Raw genomic sequence first — 19,785 nt, forward strand, 5'->3', positions numbered from 1 at the left:
GCAGTGAAGTTAGCCCTTTGTTGGCCATTACCTTGTAAAATCCAACCAGAGAGCAACACATATTTAAATAATGACACCAGCAGTTGAAAGCTTCTCGGTTGAACTTACTTTTAGTAATACTCATTTTCTTCCACAGCTATTTTTATGTTAACATTGAAAAGTTAAGTCGCCATCCTTTCATTTTTTATATGCTCATTTGGGTTGCAGGTGAGTCAGAGCCAAGCAACCTGCTTGTGGGTATTCTCTAGTCCTAACCAAGTGCACAAACTCAAGAAGCCTTGACGACTGCGAAGCGACACATTTTAATCGTGATAAATGTCATGGTCCCATTTCAGAGCAAATAAAGTTTTTTTTTTAATGATCCATTCTGTAGCAGGCATTCAACGTGATGGTAAAACTGTTTCTCTTTTACAATGTCAATTTCAGCATTGGTTAGCGCAAATGGCCTGGACTGCACTTGGGAGGTGCTGCTTTGATTCCTGCTTCAGTCTCCAGTCCAACTTCTTTTTCGTCTTATCTATTCATTTAAATTTAATAAATGAGTGCATTCTTGCATTTATATTTAAAATTCCTTGAATTAAATTCTCACACAATTACACTTTCCGTCAAATTTCAGCATTCACACGTAATTTCTGAAGAAATTGCGCATTTTCTAGTTTAAATAGTTTTTCATTTTCAAAGCACTCTCATTTTTATTTTAGTTTGTTTATGAAAATGTGTTTCGCTTTTTTATTTTAGCGATAGTTATTTTGTTAGTTTTTGTTAACAACTTGGGCGGACATATCACCCGCTTCTGGGATTTCCACTTTAATTAATCAACAATTACTCCCTCACAATTGGCTATGCAAAGTGTTTAAACATTTTAGTGTGTGGTGAGTGAAGCATTTATATTTTCTGGGTGATTCATAAAATAACTAAAATTCCAAAATCAAGAAACTGAGTCTGTGCATACCGTGAACTATGACCTGCATTGTTTTGCTCTGTGCGAAGTCCACGCTAGTGACGTTGCAGGTGTATGGGCCAGAATCCGTAGCAGAGGTGCTTTGGATGGTCAGAATGTTGACTGCTTCTGTGGCGTGAGACAGTGTGTCCCGATGGTATTTAGTGTCTACTGAGTTGTTGGTCTGGTTAGAGCAAACAAGAGGGCAAGCTTTGTTTAATGTCCTGGAGCTTTGGCAATCTATCGGGTTCCTGGCACCTTCTGCTAACCTGCATGCCTGGGTAGGACCACTGGATGGTCACCGCAGTGTTGAACTCCACCTGTACTGTGCAGTTGAGGGTAAGGGCCTCCCCCGCTATCATCTCCACGGGTTCCTCGGGAAACAGCTTGACATCGTAAACACGACTTCCTGTCCGGGAAAGACAGAGGGAGGGAGGCAGGGAGGGAGGTCACAGTGACACAGTCAGCAGTTTTTCCTTCCTCACACGACCAAAGGAAATGGCTCTCTTTGGACCAGAGGAACCACCTTACTATACACAAGCTCACAGTGTTTCCATTGATGTGTCAGAATATTGACATTACCAGGATGTAGTCAAGTCTCAATGGAAGATAAAAGACATAAAATAAGGTATCGTTGGAGGCTGTCCACTGTGGTTCTCGGAAATGCCTTTTGGTGTACAGTATACGTGTAGTGCTGCTCTGTGTTTGCTTGCTTCAATGACCGATAAACATTCCAGCTCAAGACCCGCTCTACGCTCCCTCTCCTGACTCCTGACTGTTTCTTTTGGCTGGCGGGGTCGGGCTACGACTTTCGGTTCACCCTTGGAGGTGAATATTTTCACACGGGACTTGCATAGGGCTAGCGTTTCTTGCAGTTACCACATAGTGAGAGTAAAAAACATAACATTTTCCTTAATTTAGTCAAAACCAGGGGAGATTTTTAGGGCCGCTGTAACACGAAACTGAATTAAGATTATGCAGCAGAGTGCCGTACAGTAATTACTAAAACTGTGAGATAGCGCTGATGTAAAAAGGGGGAATTAACTCATGTGGACGATGTCGATGCTCAGTCACACTCAGTGGTGGAAAACATTGTGTAATAATTTACATTAATTTCAAAATAAAAAAAAGCCTGTAAAGCGGTCAATAATACATCTTGTTGAAATTAAACATACAAACATCCACAAGAGGCAACATCCACGAACAGTATTGTATTATTACACATTCTCACCACAAAATAAACCTTACCAGACCAAGTTAATGTAAGCTTGAGTTGACTTCAATTTATCAACTTTAATGACTACAACACAAAACCAAGATATCCAGGAGCCATTTAGAATAAATGTGATTTATTATTATTTATGGGTTGCTGAAATGTCATGTGTTCCCCTCCACTGCTGTTTCTCTATAGTTAAAATATACGCTATTGCCAAAACTGCTTCACTGTATCAATTAATGAATGCTATTTATCAACTGTATTAACTAAGTTAATGAATTTTTAAATGTATTCCATCCATTGTATTTCTGAGGGCTCTCATGAAGAAAAGATTATGTACAAATATTCTTACAGCGCTGATGAATGTTATTCACCCGCTTTTCTAAGCAATCAAAAGCTCCCATCGTGTTGAAAATTATCTTGCACGGCTTGGGAACTTGTTGCGCTGTTGGCGTTTGCATTGACATGCAGAAGGACATGAATCTGTGACTGGACAGTCGATGTTGCTGTATTAACATTGTATTCACCCTGACCAGGGACTAAGACTGCAAATGAGCTAAAGTTTGTGGCAAGGTAACATTAGCTTTAAGTGGGGTGAATGTGTCATTCTGACAAAAGCCCGTTGTGTGCAAAGCACAATTATGCCTTTATTTCATTTGTTCTTCGCCTTTCGCTCTGTGCGCATAATGGTCCACGTAGTAACATAAAGTGGGAAATCGGTTTTGGGGAAATGACATGATGACATAAAATAAAAGAAGCGATAAGTACTAATTGGTATGCACAAGGATGGCATTTTAATTAGTCAACAACGGCGCTCATATTTGGTGGACAGCAGTCGAATTAGAAGTTTTGCTAAAACAAAATTGGATTGGTCTGGAACTTATTTATTTCAGTAGTTCAATTCACTTTGAATGAAATGGGAATTGGCCTTCTGAAAAGTATCTTCTCATAGCTAAATATATATATACCGTAATTTTCGGACTATAAGTTGCGTTTTTTTCATAGCTTGAGTGGGGGGGGGGGCGACTTATACTGAGGAGCGACTTATATGTGAATTTTTTCACAAATTTCAAAATTAAAAAAAAGAAAAAAAAGAATAAACAAAGTTAACCCGGATCTGCCCAAATTTTATTTTTTCTAAAAAGGTGCATATTTTCTGGGTCCTGAGGTGTCCCTAAGTACGAATACGCCACGCTTTTTTGTTTATGACGTCGCGTACACGAGATATGCGGCATCTATATGTAGACTATGGGCTGATACGTGCACAAAAATCGGAGCATTCTGACGATTTACAAGTGTAACGTGATGTAATTTATTTGAATGTTCAGAGTTAGTTGTGTTTTACACGTAACAGCTGTCTGCAACATGAAAGGGACCATTTCCGCAATTTTCAATGGGCATGCATGTGCAACGCCTCCAGTCAACAGCGGCCGTCATCCCCAGGGTACGGGGACCAGTCGTAAGAAAATGCCGAAGTTTCTATGAATACAAGTTGGCTTTCATAGCCGTATTTATTGGCAACAAACTTTCTGGGAAAACGGTACAAAACCATGATAATAATAATAAGCGCAGTGGACTGAAGATTGCGGTACCATAAACGCAGTGGACGGCCGTGATTTGTAACTCAGCAGTGATCATGTTCAGCCTTGCGCCGCCACTTCTGGTCAGAAAACGGATCACGCGACCGGTGCTTCTCACACATTCTGTTCCGGCTGGTGGTAACCACGGAAACACTTCGTGCACAGTGCCACGCGGCACTTGGAGCACGCACTGGACGGACGCGATTTGCAAGTTGGCAGTGCGCACTTTCGGCCTTGCTCCGCCACTTCCGGCCAGTGCTCCATGCCGTCGAAGCGCGAGTCATCGGCAACTGCGCACAGGCGTGGTCTGCCCACTCTCCGAGCTCGAGTGACGCCTGGTGCTGCAAGCAGAGTTCGGGCCACCTCGCGTCGGAAGTCCAGCAGAGACATCCCGCTCTGCTCATCCAGCCGGTGCAGCACCCATGCATTGAAGACGGCCGCGTCTAGCATCCAGGTGAATATCGGCCACCAGCACTTCTTCCAGCGCATGTTGATGCGGTAGAGCCCGATGCTCTGGCCCGTGCCGCCCATGCTGCGGTTGTACAGCTGGACAACAAATGGCTGGTCCACTGCCACCTTCATCTTCTCCTTCGCTGACCAGCGTGACGCCTTCTGCAGAGGATGCTCGGCGGCGAGGGTGGAGGCGAGGGTGGAGGCGATGGTGACCACGGCGTTATCCTTCCACCGAGTGAGCGCAATCTTGTTTGCCGTGTCGTACACGACAGACAAGATTTGGTGTCTTCCAAAATATTCAATCATTCCCTCGTCCAGATCAACATTGCTGTCCATTGGATACGCCTCCCTGAACCGAGCGTTCAGGATGTCCATCATGGGACGCAGCTTTGTCATCCGGTCGCTGAGGTTCAGGTGCGCGTTGTCGGCGCAGTGAATGTAGCGGATGATCTCCTCGAACCTGTTGCGTGATATGGCCCCAGCGACGAGGGCGCACTGGAGATCTTCATCTGGGCTCCAGTCGTGTCGGCGACTGGGGAGAGAGTGGTAACCCGAGAGCACCAAGATCCCCAACACGCGCTTCAATTCTCCGATGGTGAGCTGGAAGTTGGAGTCAGTCACCTTGGTCTCTTGAACAAGGTGAAGGTATACATAAAAAAGGAAGAAGTCCAGCTTCTTATTTCGCTCTTTCCGACGACAATCGTGGGGGCGGCGAGAGGTCTGGCGTCCGGGAATTTGTCAGGCGCAGACTCCACACTGATGACGGGGGGGAGCAATGAAGATTTCATCCACAGCTGCGTCTTCATCTTCACCTTCGATTGCATTGAGGACATCCAGCACCGATTTTGTACCCATAGACGCCCATAGTCTATATATAGATGTTTTGCATAAAATAATACATGGAGGAAATACGTCAGGGCGAATCATCACTGCAATCACATCAGTCAATAACCATTATGTGATAATTGTTCCCTAAAAGTTTCACGCCTCTATCTCGAGTCTATCATAATATTCTGGAGCTCACTTTTGATCATGTTCCATCGTGAATCGCAACCGTCCGGCTTCATTCACCTAGCACGACTGACTCATACACTGGGCAGATGGCAGCGATTCCGGTTTCGACAGGTCAAAGACTGGTTATAACTGTATACAACTGGCACGAGTGCTGGTCGTCATTTGAGGACGACAGACGTTACGGAAATTGGAGCATCTATATATAGACTATGGGCAGAAATTTAAACTGCGATAAACGAACCACGATGTAGCAAGGGATTGCTGTAATTTGAATTTCAAGTGATGTCAGTGGCGCGGTTGTTTACATAAAGGACAAAGATTCGATCACGGGATGACGAAGGGCCCCACGTACTACCGGCATCATTAGCGGCTTTGTTTGTAAGTGACACGGAGGACGAAGAGTTTGATGGATTTAAGGATTTGGAATGACACAGAAGGTTTGAAAATCTATTATGGCTTTTACGCACGCCCGGTCCTACTCTGCGGAGCTCTCTTTCACCTCCGTGGATTGAAGTCGGGGGCCGGCGCTCGGCCGGGTGCCTGTCCGTCCCTGGTGGATGGGGCTCGGACATGGCTTTTACGCACGCCTGGTCCTATTCTATGGAGCTCTCTTCCACCTCCGTGACTGGAAGTGCCACCTCCAGGGATGGAAGTCCACGCCGCCACAGACCTGGAAGTCGACGCCGGTGCTTGGGGCCGTGTAGTGGTGAACTATTTATGTTATAGTTATTTGATATATTTTAATTCGTATAGCAACTTGTATATGTTTTTATCGTTACAGTTCCGTACTTGTTGGCTCGTTGAACTCTTGTTTTGTTAAATAAAGAGACTTTTACCAAACCCACGTCTTTCCTTGTACTTTGTTAACGCTATAATATAGTTATATACTAGATCTGTGGAATAACGACGAGGCTGACGTCAGGGCGCACGCACGGTGTTGTTGACAAAGGACGAGGAATTTGATCGATGGATTTAATGATTTGGAGTGACAAGATGGTTTGATAATATTGTTGTTTATATGATAGTTATTTGATATATACTTTATATATCGTTATATGGGTCTGTGGAATATTTAGAATATTTAGACGTCAGCGGCACGGCCCGTTCTCAGCTCTTCGTTTGTGTTTATGTCACGTTAGCATATCTATCGCCTGTTGTTGCTCGTTCATGTCTGCTCTTGGTGTTGGATTTTGTCGAATAAATTTCCCCCAAAATGCGACTTGTACTCCGGAGCGACTTATAGTATATGTTTTTTTTCACGTTATTGTGCATTTTATGGCTAATGCGACCTATATTCCGGAGCGACATTTAGTCAGAAAATTACGGTACACATTACCTGCGTTGAACTACCTGTCTATTTGATATATTTGTAGATGCTTTGAAATTCTTTCTGGGGGGAGCACACTTTTAATTTGAAAAGAAAGAAATTATGCTGGAATCCTGCTGTGAACAGCTAAATTAAAAACAGTGTGCTTCAACAACATAACAAGCGTTCTTGCCAAGAGACCACATCATCATTTCCAGATCAGCATAACATTGATAAAGCTCTTGAAAACATTTGAAGGACAATTAAATCTGCAAATAAGAACTAATAAGTACTTAGTGACAATTTTTTTTTGTCGCATCGGCTATTGTGCCTCATTACTTGTGACTCACAAAGGAGAGACAAGTTTAATGTAATATTTTATTTCCCTTGAAATCTTTTGTGTGGGATGCATGTAGCCCAGTCAGACTTTGTCAAGGTTACAACCTTATTTCATGTCAGTGGAACTTTGTGCAGTTTCATTCTTGTGCTGTTTAGAAGAATATTCACAGGAAACATCATTTTTAGTCTGAGTTTTTAGGTGAACCTGTTTGACACCAAACTGTTAATCTGTCTATGTGCTTCTCTGCTGCTGTTTTGGTTAGCGAAAGGGCTTCCAATGGGCTCCGCGGTGGACTTTAAAGTCCCTATATGAACCGGGGTGATCATATTTTTTTTTTCCTGATGGGAAAACGGAGTCATCTATTTGAAAGAGTCGTTTATGTTAAGTGGACAATTGACTTGGTGACTCGCTGCATCCATGCGAAGAAAACTATTTGTGGAAATAAGGGAGTTTATATCCAGGCAATTGCTCACATTAATTAAAAGCAATTGAGCTGAATGACCTTTTCTTTGCTTTGTCACCAACAGTTAATCCCTGGTGGATTTTTTAGATTCTGGCAATGCAGGTACTTCTCTCTGATGAGAATGACATTGCCTAATGCCCATCCTACAATCAATGCTATTAGCCAGGTAGTCACCTCAATCCATGTTATCTTAAATTGGCACAGCCAGTCATTATTTCACATGACCTCCTTCCGTGTCGGCTCCCCTCATTGATATTCCATCGCCTCTCCCAGCATGCACACAGCTGCTTCCTGCTTATTTACCTGTAGTATGAATCAAGTAGTTAGCCGTGTACTCTTTGCCTTCGACGACGGCCACGCATGACAAGATGATGAGTATCGGCACGGTGTCGATGACGTGCCTGGGAATGACCCACCCGAGTTTGTTGTCCCAAGTCAACTTGTTCATGTCCAGTGGGATGGGAGACTGAAATCACAGAACCATAACAAGCTATTAAATGCTCAATTGACTTTGATTAGAGTACAAAAACAGCATCCTTCAACTAACCGCATTGAGTGTGACATTGAGGTCGGGCACTGTGACCAGACACGGCACGACAATGTCTGTGGAGTAAAGTGTAACATAAAGGTTCTCCAGGTTGTTGTTGGCCTCGTCCCTCCTGAGGAAAGGCTGTTCGGGGTCTGGATGCAGATGGAAAACAGCAGGTCATTAATGAGACGCATTCATAGCTGCTGGGATAATGGCAGCCATTACAGTGAGCCAAATACGTCGCAGGCTCTTAATGACCCCAAAGGGCACACCATACGGGAGCTTTATTGATATTACCATCATATGCGTAAGCATGTTGTGCCCCACTCCCACATATTTTGATTCAATGTCCAACACCTTGATTCATTTCTTTTTGTGTCTCGCAGCTAATGTGGCGCTAATGTTGTGCCACCCATTTTCGTCGCAGCTGTTATCGCTGCAACTGCTCATATTGCCGCAATATTTTTGCCGGCCACCGATGATGTATTACCGCTGACAACTACTCACTTTTTGTCCTTTCACCTTTTCTTGCAAAGCCATTTCTGTTATAGCCGTACTCAAATCTGAAGAGTCGGCGAAGGCTCCACTGAAGGCATAGACGGACCAATAAGGTACAACTTTCTAACTTTTCATATTTCATATGAATGGATCTTGCTGTCGATTTCTTTGAGCTACTTTTCCAGATTTTCAGTAAAAGGAGCAAGGCAAGCGTACGATCTAGCTGTCCCCTAACATCAGTGTAATTAAAACTAATGTACGTTAAGACGTTACATCAGATGATCAGAAAAATGCCAGATGTCAACGTCCATTTGCTGTGCCTCACACTGATGATTGCTCAAATTAACATGACGTTAAAATGGTGGAATCCTTTCAGTGAAGAGTCACAAGAATTAATTGCCGTCCAAATTATAAACATCTTGAAATAATTTGATATTGTGTGGTTACCTAAGGTTACACGTCTCCTCAATGATTCTGTCAGAATCCTCCCAAGGGAAGTTAAATTTCCGGAAAGCGGAAGCATGATATGGTGTTATTCATAGAGTACTAAATAACCTCTCCAGTTAATGCAAAAATTGAATGGAGCTGCTCACGCTTACCTTTATCAACCACTTTGAATCTCTCATTTCCAAACGGCTAATCGAGCACCTCTCTGGGGTCGATTTGACTGATGAAAAGTCAACAACGGCGCTTTGAAGCCGCTTCGCGATTGAAATGATTTTCCAATGGGTGGGTTTGAGAGATGTGTTTTGGGATCCGAAACTCCCAACAAATAGAGAAAATAAACACCAAGCCCAAATAATTAGGCCAAAGACTTGGTGACCATCTCTGGCAGCAGAGAAATGAGAGAACAAATTTAAGTGAAACAGATAAAGCGCTGACTCATTGCAGCAGCAGTACAAACAAAATGATTGTTCAAATGCGGGGAAGAGGATCTTTTCCCCAAAGTCATCCTGTTTTCAAAAGCGTATGCTGCATGTCATGCTTTTCCCCCTCTATTCTCTTTTTGTTGTTTTAGATGAGCGTTCTCCAATTTTATGTTTTAGCATGTGTCTTATGGATGCCTTTCCATTCTATCCCTGCTAGATCGGGCTACCCCCCCACCCCTTTCTATATGTACACTGTAAAAATGCGATGAATCATTTTTGCTAATTCTCAATTAACATTGCGTGTACAATGCTAATTTCATTAGGTGACTGGGGGCATCAACAGTTGCCTTTTCTTATATATTGTGTCCAAAATCGTGCTTTTAATACAGCAGTGTTTTCATGATCATTTGTCCGTTTAAGCACTTACCCTTGCTTGACTGGTTGCCACTCAGTCACAGGGTGATTGCAAATGGGAACTGAAGGCAATGCAGAACTCAAGTGGTTTTCATAACACCTTAACTCCTCTCTCAACTCATCAGAACAGCACTAATATCGCAGAGGATGGATACATAGTTCGCTATAAAATGGGGCATAAACGGTAAATATGTGCAAATCAAAGCTAGAATTGCCCAATCGACGGCTCGTATCTCAAAAAACTCTTGTAAACCAATTCACTAGAATGGCTAATTTAGAATTGAGTATTCTGATTCATCAAACAATTGGATAAAATTGCGCATTACAATACTATTAAAGTGCATTACAATACCATTTTTGTTTAGAATACAGTTTTTCTACCAACTCATTTAGTATTGTTTAGTGATTAATAAAAAACACTAAACAGCATTTAAGCAATATCACAGGAGAGTGGTTGATGTTGCACTCACCAACCTTTTTGAAATAGGTCCAATAGTGGTTTGCACACTGTTTTCCAAAGTCAAAGCAGACCTTTGCAAATGTCTAATTTTGATTAAACACCAAAAGATTGGTACACTTGGAAACGCTCCTGAACTACTAAAAATAGCATTAATTGTCAAAGCAGACATTTGCAAATGTCCAACTTTGATTAAACACCAAAAGATTGGTCCACTTGGAAACGCTCCTGAACTACTTTTAGCTCCTGATGCTAAAAATAGCATCAATTGTGAGTGGAGGCGTGACAAGCTAATGAAGTGGAAAACGGGAATAATTGGTTGGTGGTCAACTATTTTTTGCATTTGTAGGACGATGACTCACCCCTGACAAAGACATAAGTACTAACAGCCGTGATGCCGTCAATGATGGCCTTCACATCCTTATAGTGGCAGCGGTAGTAGCCGGTGTCCCGTGCCTGCGTGCCATTAAGGATCAACTTCTTGCAATATGGACTCCCAGGTTGGCCTGGACACTCGCTGACCAGGACTGCCCTGTCCCCCAAGAGTCGCCTGGCAAGAGCCGCCTGGCCCTGACGCCCGCTGAGCTTCTGCTCCACCAGAGACCGGTCAGGCCAGGCCCAAGTTAGAGTGCGCTGTCCCCTGAGGAGAAATAATGTTGATTTCAACAACACCGAAGTGTCACTTGTGAAATGTCCAGGCTTGAGACCTACAAAAGTGGAAATTCCGCGCGTGTGTGTGTGTGTGTGTGTGTGCGTGCGTGTGTGTGTGTGCGTGTGTGTGTGTGTGTGCCTGTCAGGTTAAACCTGTAATTTCCTCTGTGCATCGATCCACACATCCTTGTTTGTTCTTTGGCTTAAATTGAGTTACAAGAGAACATTTAAACCTGCAGGCACTCTGTGAGTACTCTCGCCACCTACGCATGTCCGCATCTGCAGACAGTTCCAAATGATGATGACTGGAAATAAATCTGGAAATGGAGAAAAAAGTTCTCTTTGGGCTATTTTCCAGTCATTGTGAGCGGTCACTTTTGGGATCATTTTTCTTTGTAAAAATGTGATTGACAATAAAAGACTTTCCCAGAAGATACTGACACTTTGCACAAGAAAGACCATAAAAGAGCCTTGTTGGGAAAAGTTCAAGAGTGAAAAATGATTCATAAGAGGGCAATTTTCAAGACAATGAAAGAAAACTTGTGAATGATTGACAACTTGGCAGGAGAATGCATAGATCATATCAAATGATGATAATACTGTCCTGCTTTCAGAATCAATTGACATATTGGATAATTATTATGTGGAAAAGCATTCAGTGTTGACAATATATTTGATTGTTTTTCAGGTTTTACTTTGAATTCATGAAATTTTCTTCTTCTTATACGTGGCTATTCCTGTGGACAATGGATATGCTATGTCCTTGTCTGCACATTTCGTGCGTATGATCATTGTCACAGAGAGATTTATTACGTAAGCACTTCCAATTACAATTCTTTCAAGGCTAGATTCTAGATATGTGGCACGGGAAAAAAATTGGGAACGCCGTTTGCCTCGAATATTTGATTATATCCCTGCTGGGCATTGTTGTGGAGTCAAGGCCTGATTGAACCCTCCTAGAACAAAAACAATTTATGAATGAAATATATGAATATCATTGCTGCCTAAGCACAGCACACACTTACCTGCATGTGATAGTGAGTGTTTCGTGGACCGGAATCACAAGTTCGTCTCTGGAGTTCTCTAGAACAGGCGGCGTCATAGAGAAGCCCATCACTAGACCTGTAGAGGCAACAAGCAACCTGTGTTGGGTTCATGTGTCACAGGGGATCAAACGTTTTAATGGCGCTGCTGCAATGCTGTCAAATGTCAGACACACTTTAGTAACCTGTGAGCTGACTTACGGCAGCTTGGACGCCAAGTTATTGATTACATTTACAAGGACATCTAGGTATAATGGCTTCTCGTCTTTTGTGCTGAGAAACAACTAGACAGACAAAATGTGGGTCATTCAAGAGATCACGCAACTCTTCCGACTTATTCTCTTTGAAAAGATTTGGTTTCTTTGTGGTCAAAATAAGTCGGTAAAAAGTTGGACTTTGGGACTGAAGGGTCATTGGATCGAGATCAGACTTGAGACAAACTGATTAATAGATGCCATTTAATTCCCTGAGAAGTCCACAGGTCAGGTTTCCCTTTGCAATGATAAATTATACCACAGATGTGGATCAAGCAGAAGACACCCAATTAAAAATCTTGCAGAACTTTTCATCATTTAGCAAGGTAACAAAGCCAGTGGGTGAAATTAAACAACCTTTTGTTTGGATTTTCATGTGTGCTCATGAAAGAAATATTGTGGTTATACGCCAGAAGTTATCATAATTCTCTTGTGAGTAACATTACTCAAAAAATGAAAACAATATAAATATGAATAATAATATTGAATAAATAAAAATACAAAGACGAGTGGCTAATCAAAATTACGTAAATATTAATACTGTCCCTCTCCAACAAACAAATGTGCAGTGATCCACTCACATTGTGTGATGCATCAAATAATCAAGAATTAAAAAACACTTTACATTTTACTTTTTCTTTTTGGGGGGATTTCTGTCTATTGCAAATGAGATAAAGATTTCATTCCCATGACGATGACACAGCAGAACAAAAGCAAATGCCAACTGCAAAATGCACAGGAGCCCCTAAGGTAAGCATGGAATTGAATTTTCCTTTGTGGATTCAGCATTTCCTCACCAAGCCATTGAATTAGTACACTTGAAAGTAGTGCAGTATGCGACGGACATATTACCACACATGAGAAAAACCGCATCTAAAAAAAATCAAAGCAACTCTTACCCCCTTTTGGCTTTGCTTTCGATAAAACTCATTTTTGAGAATAGGCTACTGAGGGAAAAAAAATCAATATTTTTCTCATTTCAAACTTGTTCCACAATATATTGGCTTTAGCATTTAAAAGCACACAAACAACCCCATAACAAGATAACCTTGACTCCTCTAACCTTGCATGTTGTCTCTCATGGGATCGGAAGTGTGTGATAAAGTGTTCTGGTACCATATATCACTAGCAGCATAAATTTAAATAATGTCGAAATGAAAATCAAAGTACGAAAGTCAAACTCCATGCAAATCATTAATTCGCAAAAAAAAATTACGAGTCACACGCCGATGCAAATGCATTCATTCAATGGAATCGCTCGACAAATAACAAGGGACTAACAGTCTGAGTAGAGATCTTAGTGTGTTCCAGTATTCATTGTGTAAAAAGGTTGGAGACTCATACTGAAGGCCAAAAATGATTTGTGGCCAAAAATATTGAATGTCCTTCTGAAAATAAAGGGCTCCACCACCACAGAGTAAAGATCAAACAGGAACATGCAAGTGATGCAGTCAGTATCTGCTGCAACATCAAATTCTGTTGAATTCCTATTGAGACTATCTATGTGCATTGTAATTATTGCCATTCACTTTTTTTATACTAATGCCAAAATTATAAAACCATATCTCCATGAAACTTTGCGGAAGGGAGGAACACATTAAAATCTTTTGCCAGCCTGGAACAAAAACACACATGGATTTAGTTTGTCTTTCATCAATTTCAATCAGAATAGATCTGGAATGATAATGAGGAGAAAGACAGAGAACCTAGAGAAAACCACACACTTGCAGGGAAAACCTGCAAACTCCACAAAGGACTGGGCGAGAACCATGAAGCTCAGAATTCCAAGGCGATGTGTAAACCATGACTCCACCGATATGATCTGCTTTGACATTTTCATATATTTGCTAACCTTGGCAATTGCCATTGTCGTTATTCAAGCTTGAGTTTGTTGTCTTTTGTTCACAGCTGGGACCAGCGAGCACCTTGGCAAACAAACGCATTACGACTTCAAGTGGCAAATGGTTTTAGGCCATAAATTCTTCACAGCTTGACTCTCAGCAGGCAATTCCTGCTGCTCCTTCACCGATCACAAGCTCTACCCCAGACACTAAGCAAAGCCACTATAGTTCATTGTCTCGAGGCCGATGTGAACTTGCTACCAACTGGCGTCACATCAGCACCCCTCCAACACACCAGAAGTTTTGTGTGCTGTTCCTTACACCAGAGATGCTGAGAGCCAAACAGCAGACTTGCACCTAGGGAAAAAAATAACCCTGTGACACCCCCTCCCACACACACAGAAACTACAACTACAAAAACAAAGTCTTATACAACTTGTATAAAATAATAAAAAATAATAGTTTTGTAAGGGTTATGCGTGAGGACCCAAAATCAGAGAGGCAAGGCGGGATTGCACTCAAAAATGGGAATTGAATCTCAAAAGAACATAAAGGAACCTAAACAAGACAGAGGGCGTGAAAAAACAAATCAACTAAGTTGGGAAACAACATTCAATTTAACAAACCAACAATGCGATCATAACTTAACTTGACATGACTTGAGAACTTGACAGCTGTCAGCAACCAGAAAACAATGAAGCAACTGTAGACAATGAGCATCACTTGGACAAGGCACGAGTGGTTGAGGGAGATGATTGGAAAACATATGGAGCCGAGCACAGGTGGCCGCCAAGAAAGAACTCCTCAAATTGTAATGGAAAACATACACACTACACAGTGAACTCATCATTCAGCTTGACACAACTAAGTGCCGCGAGATGCCGGGGAATTCATGTCACACAATCCTGCCACTAAAATTTTATATGCTTGTAACCTACTGTCAGTTTTTGTTGTGTTCACATTGTTGTACCACAGCCCGACTCAGTTTCTCATCTTGCAATTGCCCTGGCAAACTTTTGGACCGTAACATTTTGCAAGGCACTAACAAGCCTGTTGTGTTTGCCCATTCCATTTATCACGATGAACCAAGTTTTTGGTCTGCAATGGAGCTGCTGGAAACATAGTGTAACCTTTAATTACAATTGTTTCCCAGTGACAACATCATTTTGCTGTATGGTGCCAAGCGGACACTATTTTTAGACACAACCTATTTTGTTTGAGGATTTTCTGCTTAACGCAACAAACAGCTTAGCTCAACATTTTCCTAACAATATCCACACCACACTCTAGTACCCTTAAGCCTTACAGACTTCTTCAAAGTACTTCCAATTTACACGGTGCAAAAAGAATAAGTGGGATGTAATGAGTGCCATTTTTCCTAATGCCCAATAGTCAAGAATCTATTTTTAAAATTTTATAATCTAGGAAAAAAAAATAAAAAAAATATTACAACGAAAACAGCCAGTAGCGCAGGCAAGAAAAAGACAAACTATTTGATCCTAAAGAAAACAAAAAATGATCAGTGACTAATGAATTTATGAAGTAACAAAAAGGATACAGGTGACACAGTGACCCAAAATCAGGTTGTGACAAAGGAACACTGTTAGCCCATGCTAAATCAACAATATAAAAAAACTGTGGAGTAAAATGCGTTAGCTGGTGTCGGAAGAAAAAAACAAAACAACAGACCCTAATCGCAAGTAAAACTGCCCAAAACCCATCAAATAGTAACAAGGGACAAAATATTAGACTGAACATACAATAAATCCTACTGGGCATAAGTGGGAGGAGTTGCGGGAAGGCACCCTTCAAACCTGAGACAAGCTGGAGCAATTCGCTCTGGAGGATTGGGCCAAAATATGACTTGTCTCATTGAGTTACAGAAATAATTTGATGATTCCAGTAATAGCAGCCAAAGGTTATTCAGCAGAAAATGAATAAATAAACAATTAACATGAGGGTACCGTCATTTTTTGTTCAGTCTGGTTTCAGAAGCCAAAATAATTATGCTGGACCAGAAAGAAAAAAAAAAACAATACCTGAATTCCACTAATTAATTTTTTTGTAGAATCTTATTTCTTATGACTTTAGTCAGTTTCCAATTATTTCGGCGATCATCAGAATTTCCATGTCCATGGGCGCCAGCAACTCAGCAAACGGCTTTGCTTGATATTTCTGAGTAAATTCCTAGGTACAAACAAAATTATTGACATTATTATTCCTTGTGGAAGACATGTACCAAGTGATAAGGCTCCCAGTGACAGTTTTCGTGATGAATGCTTGCCTCCCCAATCCAATCAGTTGTGAGATCGTCCTCTGACAGACAGGATGCAAATTGTGAGTCTATTTAAAATGCCACGATCGACTCAGATCCTCTCAAAGATACATGTGTTCATGAATACAAAAGCAAACACGCTCTTGTTCAGCCCTCGGCTTCTGCTGTTCGAATTTTGCAGCAGTCACAGCAGAAGGAGAAGATAGCGTCACCAATGTTGTAAACTCCCAGTGTGATGTGGACGGAACATCTCACCAGGGAGGCGTCTAGGGGGCATCCTGATTAGATGCCCCGAGCCACCTCAACTGGCATCTCTCAATGTAGAGACGTGGCTCCACTCTGAAAAAAGTTTGCTCCAGATTCAGTAGCTGACTTGTGGATGCAAATATTTTGAAGATGAATCATGAAGAAAGGGCAAGTCCTTACCAATACATCTGCTCTTTGGTATTTAAAAAATAAATACTGGAACGGTCGCGATGATGGATGGCAGTTGATGATATTCAGTTTTTGAATAGGAGAACATTGATGTCAATGCTTGAAATGCCATTTTTAATTATTTTTCTAATCTTGAAAGGGCAGTCTTTGGTTTAATTAGGTTTTAGGATGTTAAGGAGCAGTCATTTTCTTGTAAGGTCACGGTCCAGGGGACTTTGATGGGCCATTGTTTAGTCGCCCCGAATGCTGGAATTTAAGAATGTGTTTCTCTCTTTTTTTGCACCCACTATTGAGATTAAAAATGTAGTAGGGAAACAGATGAGGTCACCAAGCCCAGGTTGTTCTCTGACACGCTGACCAAAATGAATATGCACAGCCATGGCTCCTCCACTTCACACTCTGTTGCAGTGGTCACTTTTTCCACAGTTTTTTATACCGGGTTTGCTCTGACCAGTCTCACTCATACATACACTTGTAGACGATGAAGTCTTCAATAAACCTAAAATGCACCTGGAAAAAAAAAACAAAAAAAAAAAACACCAGCAAGAGAGCCAATATTTCAATCCTCCTCTCAACTTTGAAGCAGATTTAAATCACTGCGCAAATATGCTTTGACAGTATTTAAATTGTTTAAAGTTCAATCAATACATTTGTGATTATCTTTAAGACCTACTTAATTTTAAACTTCTATTTAGGTTGACATTCATCTTTATTTTATTTAGAAGTGGGAATCGTTTAATTTAATCCTTAGCCTGCTTAGATGCAGTTTTTCCTAAAGAAATTAAAATTTGACTCATAACATTTTGACCTTATTCAAGTAAAATTCATTTGAACTAAATTGTCATAAATGACAAATGTTTTTCATGTGATACTATAACAGTGTAACTGTCATTTCTTATTGTTTTAATTTAACTCTTACATTTTTGTTGACAATTTTGAAGTGCTAAATTTTGAGATTCTGTAGGCTATTTTCTCTTATTTCAACGTTATTCCTGTGAACCTCTGCGTGAGTTTTTCCTATATTATCACAACTTGTATATGTATATATATATATATATATATATATATATATATATATATATATATATATATATATATATGCAAGGAAATGTCTATATATATATATATATATATATATATATATGTCTATATCTATCTATCTATCTATCTATCTATCTATCTATATATATATATATATATATATATATATATATATATATATATAGCGGCTCGGTGGCGGACTGGGTAGCACGTCCGCCTCACAGTTAGGAGGGTGCGGGTTCGATTCCACCTCCGGCCCTCCCTGTGTGGAGTTTGCATGTTCTCCCCAGGCCCGCGTGGGTTTTCTCCGGGCACTCCGGTTTCCTCCCACATTCCAAAAACATGCTTGGTAGGCCGATTGAAGACTCCAAATTGTCCCTAGGTGTGAGTGTGAGTGCGATTGGTTGTCCGTCTCTGTGTGCCCTGCGATTGGCTGGCAACCAGTTCAGGGTGTCCCCCGCCTACTGCCCGATGACGGCTGGGATAGGCTCCAGCACGCCCGCGACCCCCGTGGGGACTAAGCGGTTCAGAAAATGGATGGATGGATGGATGGATATATATATATATATATATATATATATATACGTATATATAAAATTTAAAACATAATTTGATTTTACCCTGTAAGATGAAGCCTGTATTTGAGTATGGTTTGAAGTTCATCACATAAAATGTGGTCTTTTTTTCTTGTAATACTACAATTGTAGTGCTACAAGTGCTGACTGTTTTTTGATCAATATTTCAGTGTTTTTTGAGTGTTGCCATTGGTTTAGTGGCATATGACAGTTGAATATATGAAATGTAACTTCATGTCCACAGTGGCTTTAAAGTAAATTACACAACACTTGGACTGATATTTTCTAACTTTAGCAAAGCTTTAGAAAGGGGATCATCCCAAGGGCTGGAGCTGAGCTTGCCAGTTTGGTGAAGCATGCAGAGGAGAAGATGAAATTGGTGTTTGCATGTGATTTTAGGAAGGGCTTTTTTTTAAATCATGAAATGGATTGCTCAAATCCGTACAAATAGGTTGAGCACGAGGATGTGTCGGGTTATTTTTGTGCCAAAAACAATTCCAGCTGACCCTTGATTGAATCGGCATTTGCAAAGGGCTTTCGCAGCCAAGCATTTTCCAGGGGGATTACCTAAAACTGTAAGATGGTTGGCTTGTTGACAACTACGTTACAAATTAAACACATGGCAGGGGGCCGGAAAATAGCGAAGCGTCATTCTTTCGTTTCACATGCATTCTTGCAGCTGGTACAGAGATAAGAATGCACTCTTTCAAAAATTAGGATCACTTCACTTTCTAAAGAATGATTCAATCTCTGCAGGACAGAAAAAAAATAAAAGTAATAGTTCCCTGAATATTTCTTTGAGAAAGCCAGACATTTCCCTTGAGTCATGCAGTGTTTGTGCTCTTGGGAAAAGTCATTCTCACTTTGGAAGATGACTTCATAAGCATGTGGCCTTCACCAGCTCATCCAAGAAAATATCTTTATTTGGATAAGAAAATGAGTGGCCTAGAAAAGTTTTGAGGCTGAACTAAAAGTTAAAAGAATATTATTATAATGCGTTTCTTTTTGGGACTTTTTTTTTCTATGGCTGAATACAAGAATAGGTTTCTACTATATGGATCAATCAGTCCTCAAAACTTAATATATGGTGCATTTTAAGCATTAATGAAAGACATACTAAAGCCAAGATATGTTTGTAAATATACATGTTTAAAGGTAATGTTGCTCAACAAATGTTTTCTACTTTATTTAATCAGATATGCAAGGAAATGTCTGATTTTTTTGTGCGTATTCTGAATCAGCCTTTTTTCTGCAGCACATTTTTTTTCACCAGCTCAGTGGCCTACTCACCTACTATTAAAGAACTTAACTGCTTTCTTTCCCATGCTAGTGTGCTAGCTAACGTTACACATTAGCTAAGTATCAGCATTAACTTTCACTATACCACTGAAAAATAAGACAAAACTTATTGTTACAGCTTGAGTTTCAGCAAAGAATGATATGCAATTTGGATGGTGTCAAAATGAAAATAGCAGCAGGATAAACATTTACAATTTGGTTTAAGGGAAAATTAAACTAATTAGTTAAGGGTGTATATGTACAACAGCCTGCAAAATATGCTGATGTGCTTTTGTGCATATTTGCCTCAAGC

At 40.8% G+C, this 19,785-nt stretch overlaps 2 protein-coding genes across 6 annotated transcripts in view; one reads left to right on the forward strand and one right to left on the reverse strand.

Moving 5' to 3' along the window:
* flt4 (fms related receptor tyrosine kinase 4) overlaps positions 1 to 19,785 on the reverse strand; it is an 85,884-nt gene that overhangs the window by 31,834 nt on the left and 34,265 nt on the right. For all 5 annotated transcript variants that reach the window (XM_049732950.1, XM_049732971.1, XM_049732961.1 and 2 more), the window contains 6 exons: positions 11,756 to 11,852; positions 10,442 to 10,719; positions 7,860 to 7,993; positions 7,616 to 7,778; positions 1,210 to 1,349; positions 953 to 1,124 (listed from right to left, as the gene is read on the reverse strand). In XM_049732950.1, coding sequence (XP_049588907.1) covers positions 953 to 1,124; positions 1,210 to 1,349; positions 7,616 to 7,778; positions 7,860 to 7,993; positions 10,442 to 10,719; positions 11,756 to 11,844 — 976 coding nt within the window. In that variant the 5' untranslated portion in view covers positions 11,845 to 11,852. The remainder of the gene's footprint in view (positions 1 to 952; positions 1,125 to 1,209; positions 1,350 to 7,615; positions 7,779 to 7,859; positions 7,994 to 10,441; positions 10,720 to 11,755; positions 11,853 to 19,785) is intronic.
* The window catches only part of LOC125977089 (uncharacterized), a 213,648-nt gene that overhangs the window by 12,106 nt on the left and 181,757 nt on the right, over positions 1 to 19,785 (forward strand). The window lies entirely within an intron of this gene.

The sequence above is a fragment of the Syngnathus scovelli genome, chromosome 1 (genome assembly GCF_024217435.2).
Source record: "Syngnathus scovelli strain Florida chromosome 1, RoL_Ssco_1.2, whole genome shotgun sequence".
Taxonomy (NCBI): Eukaryota; Metazoa; Chordata; class Actinopteri; order Syngnathiformes; family Syngnathidae; genus Syngnathus; species Syngnathus scovelli.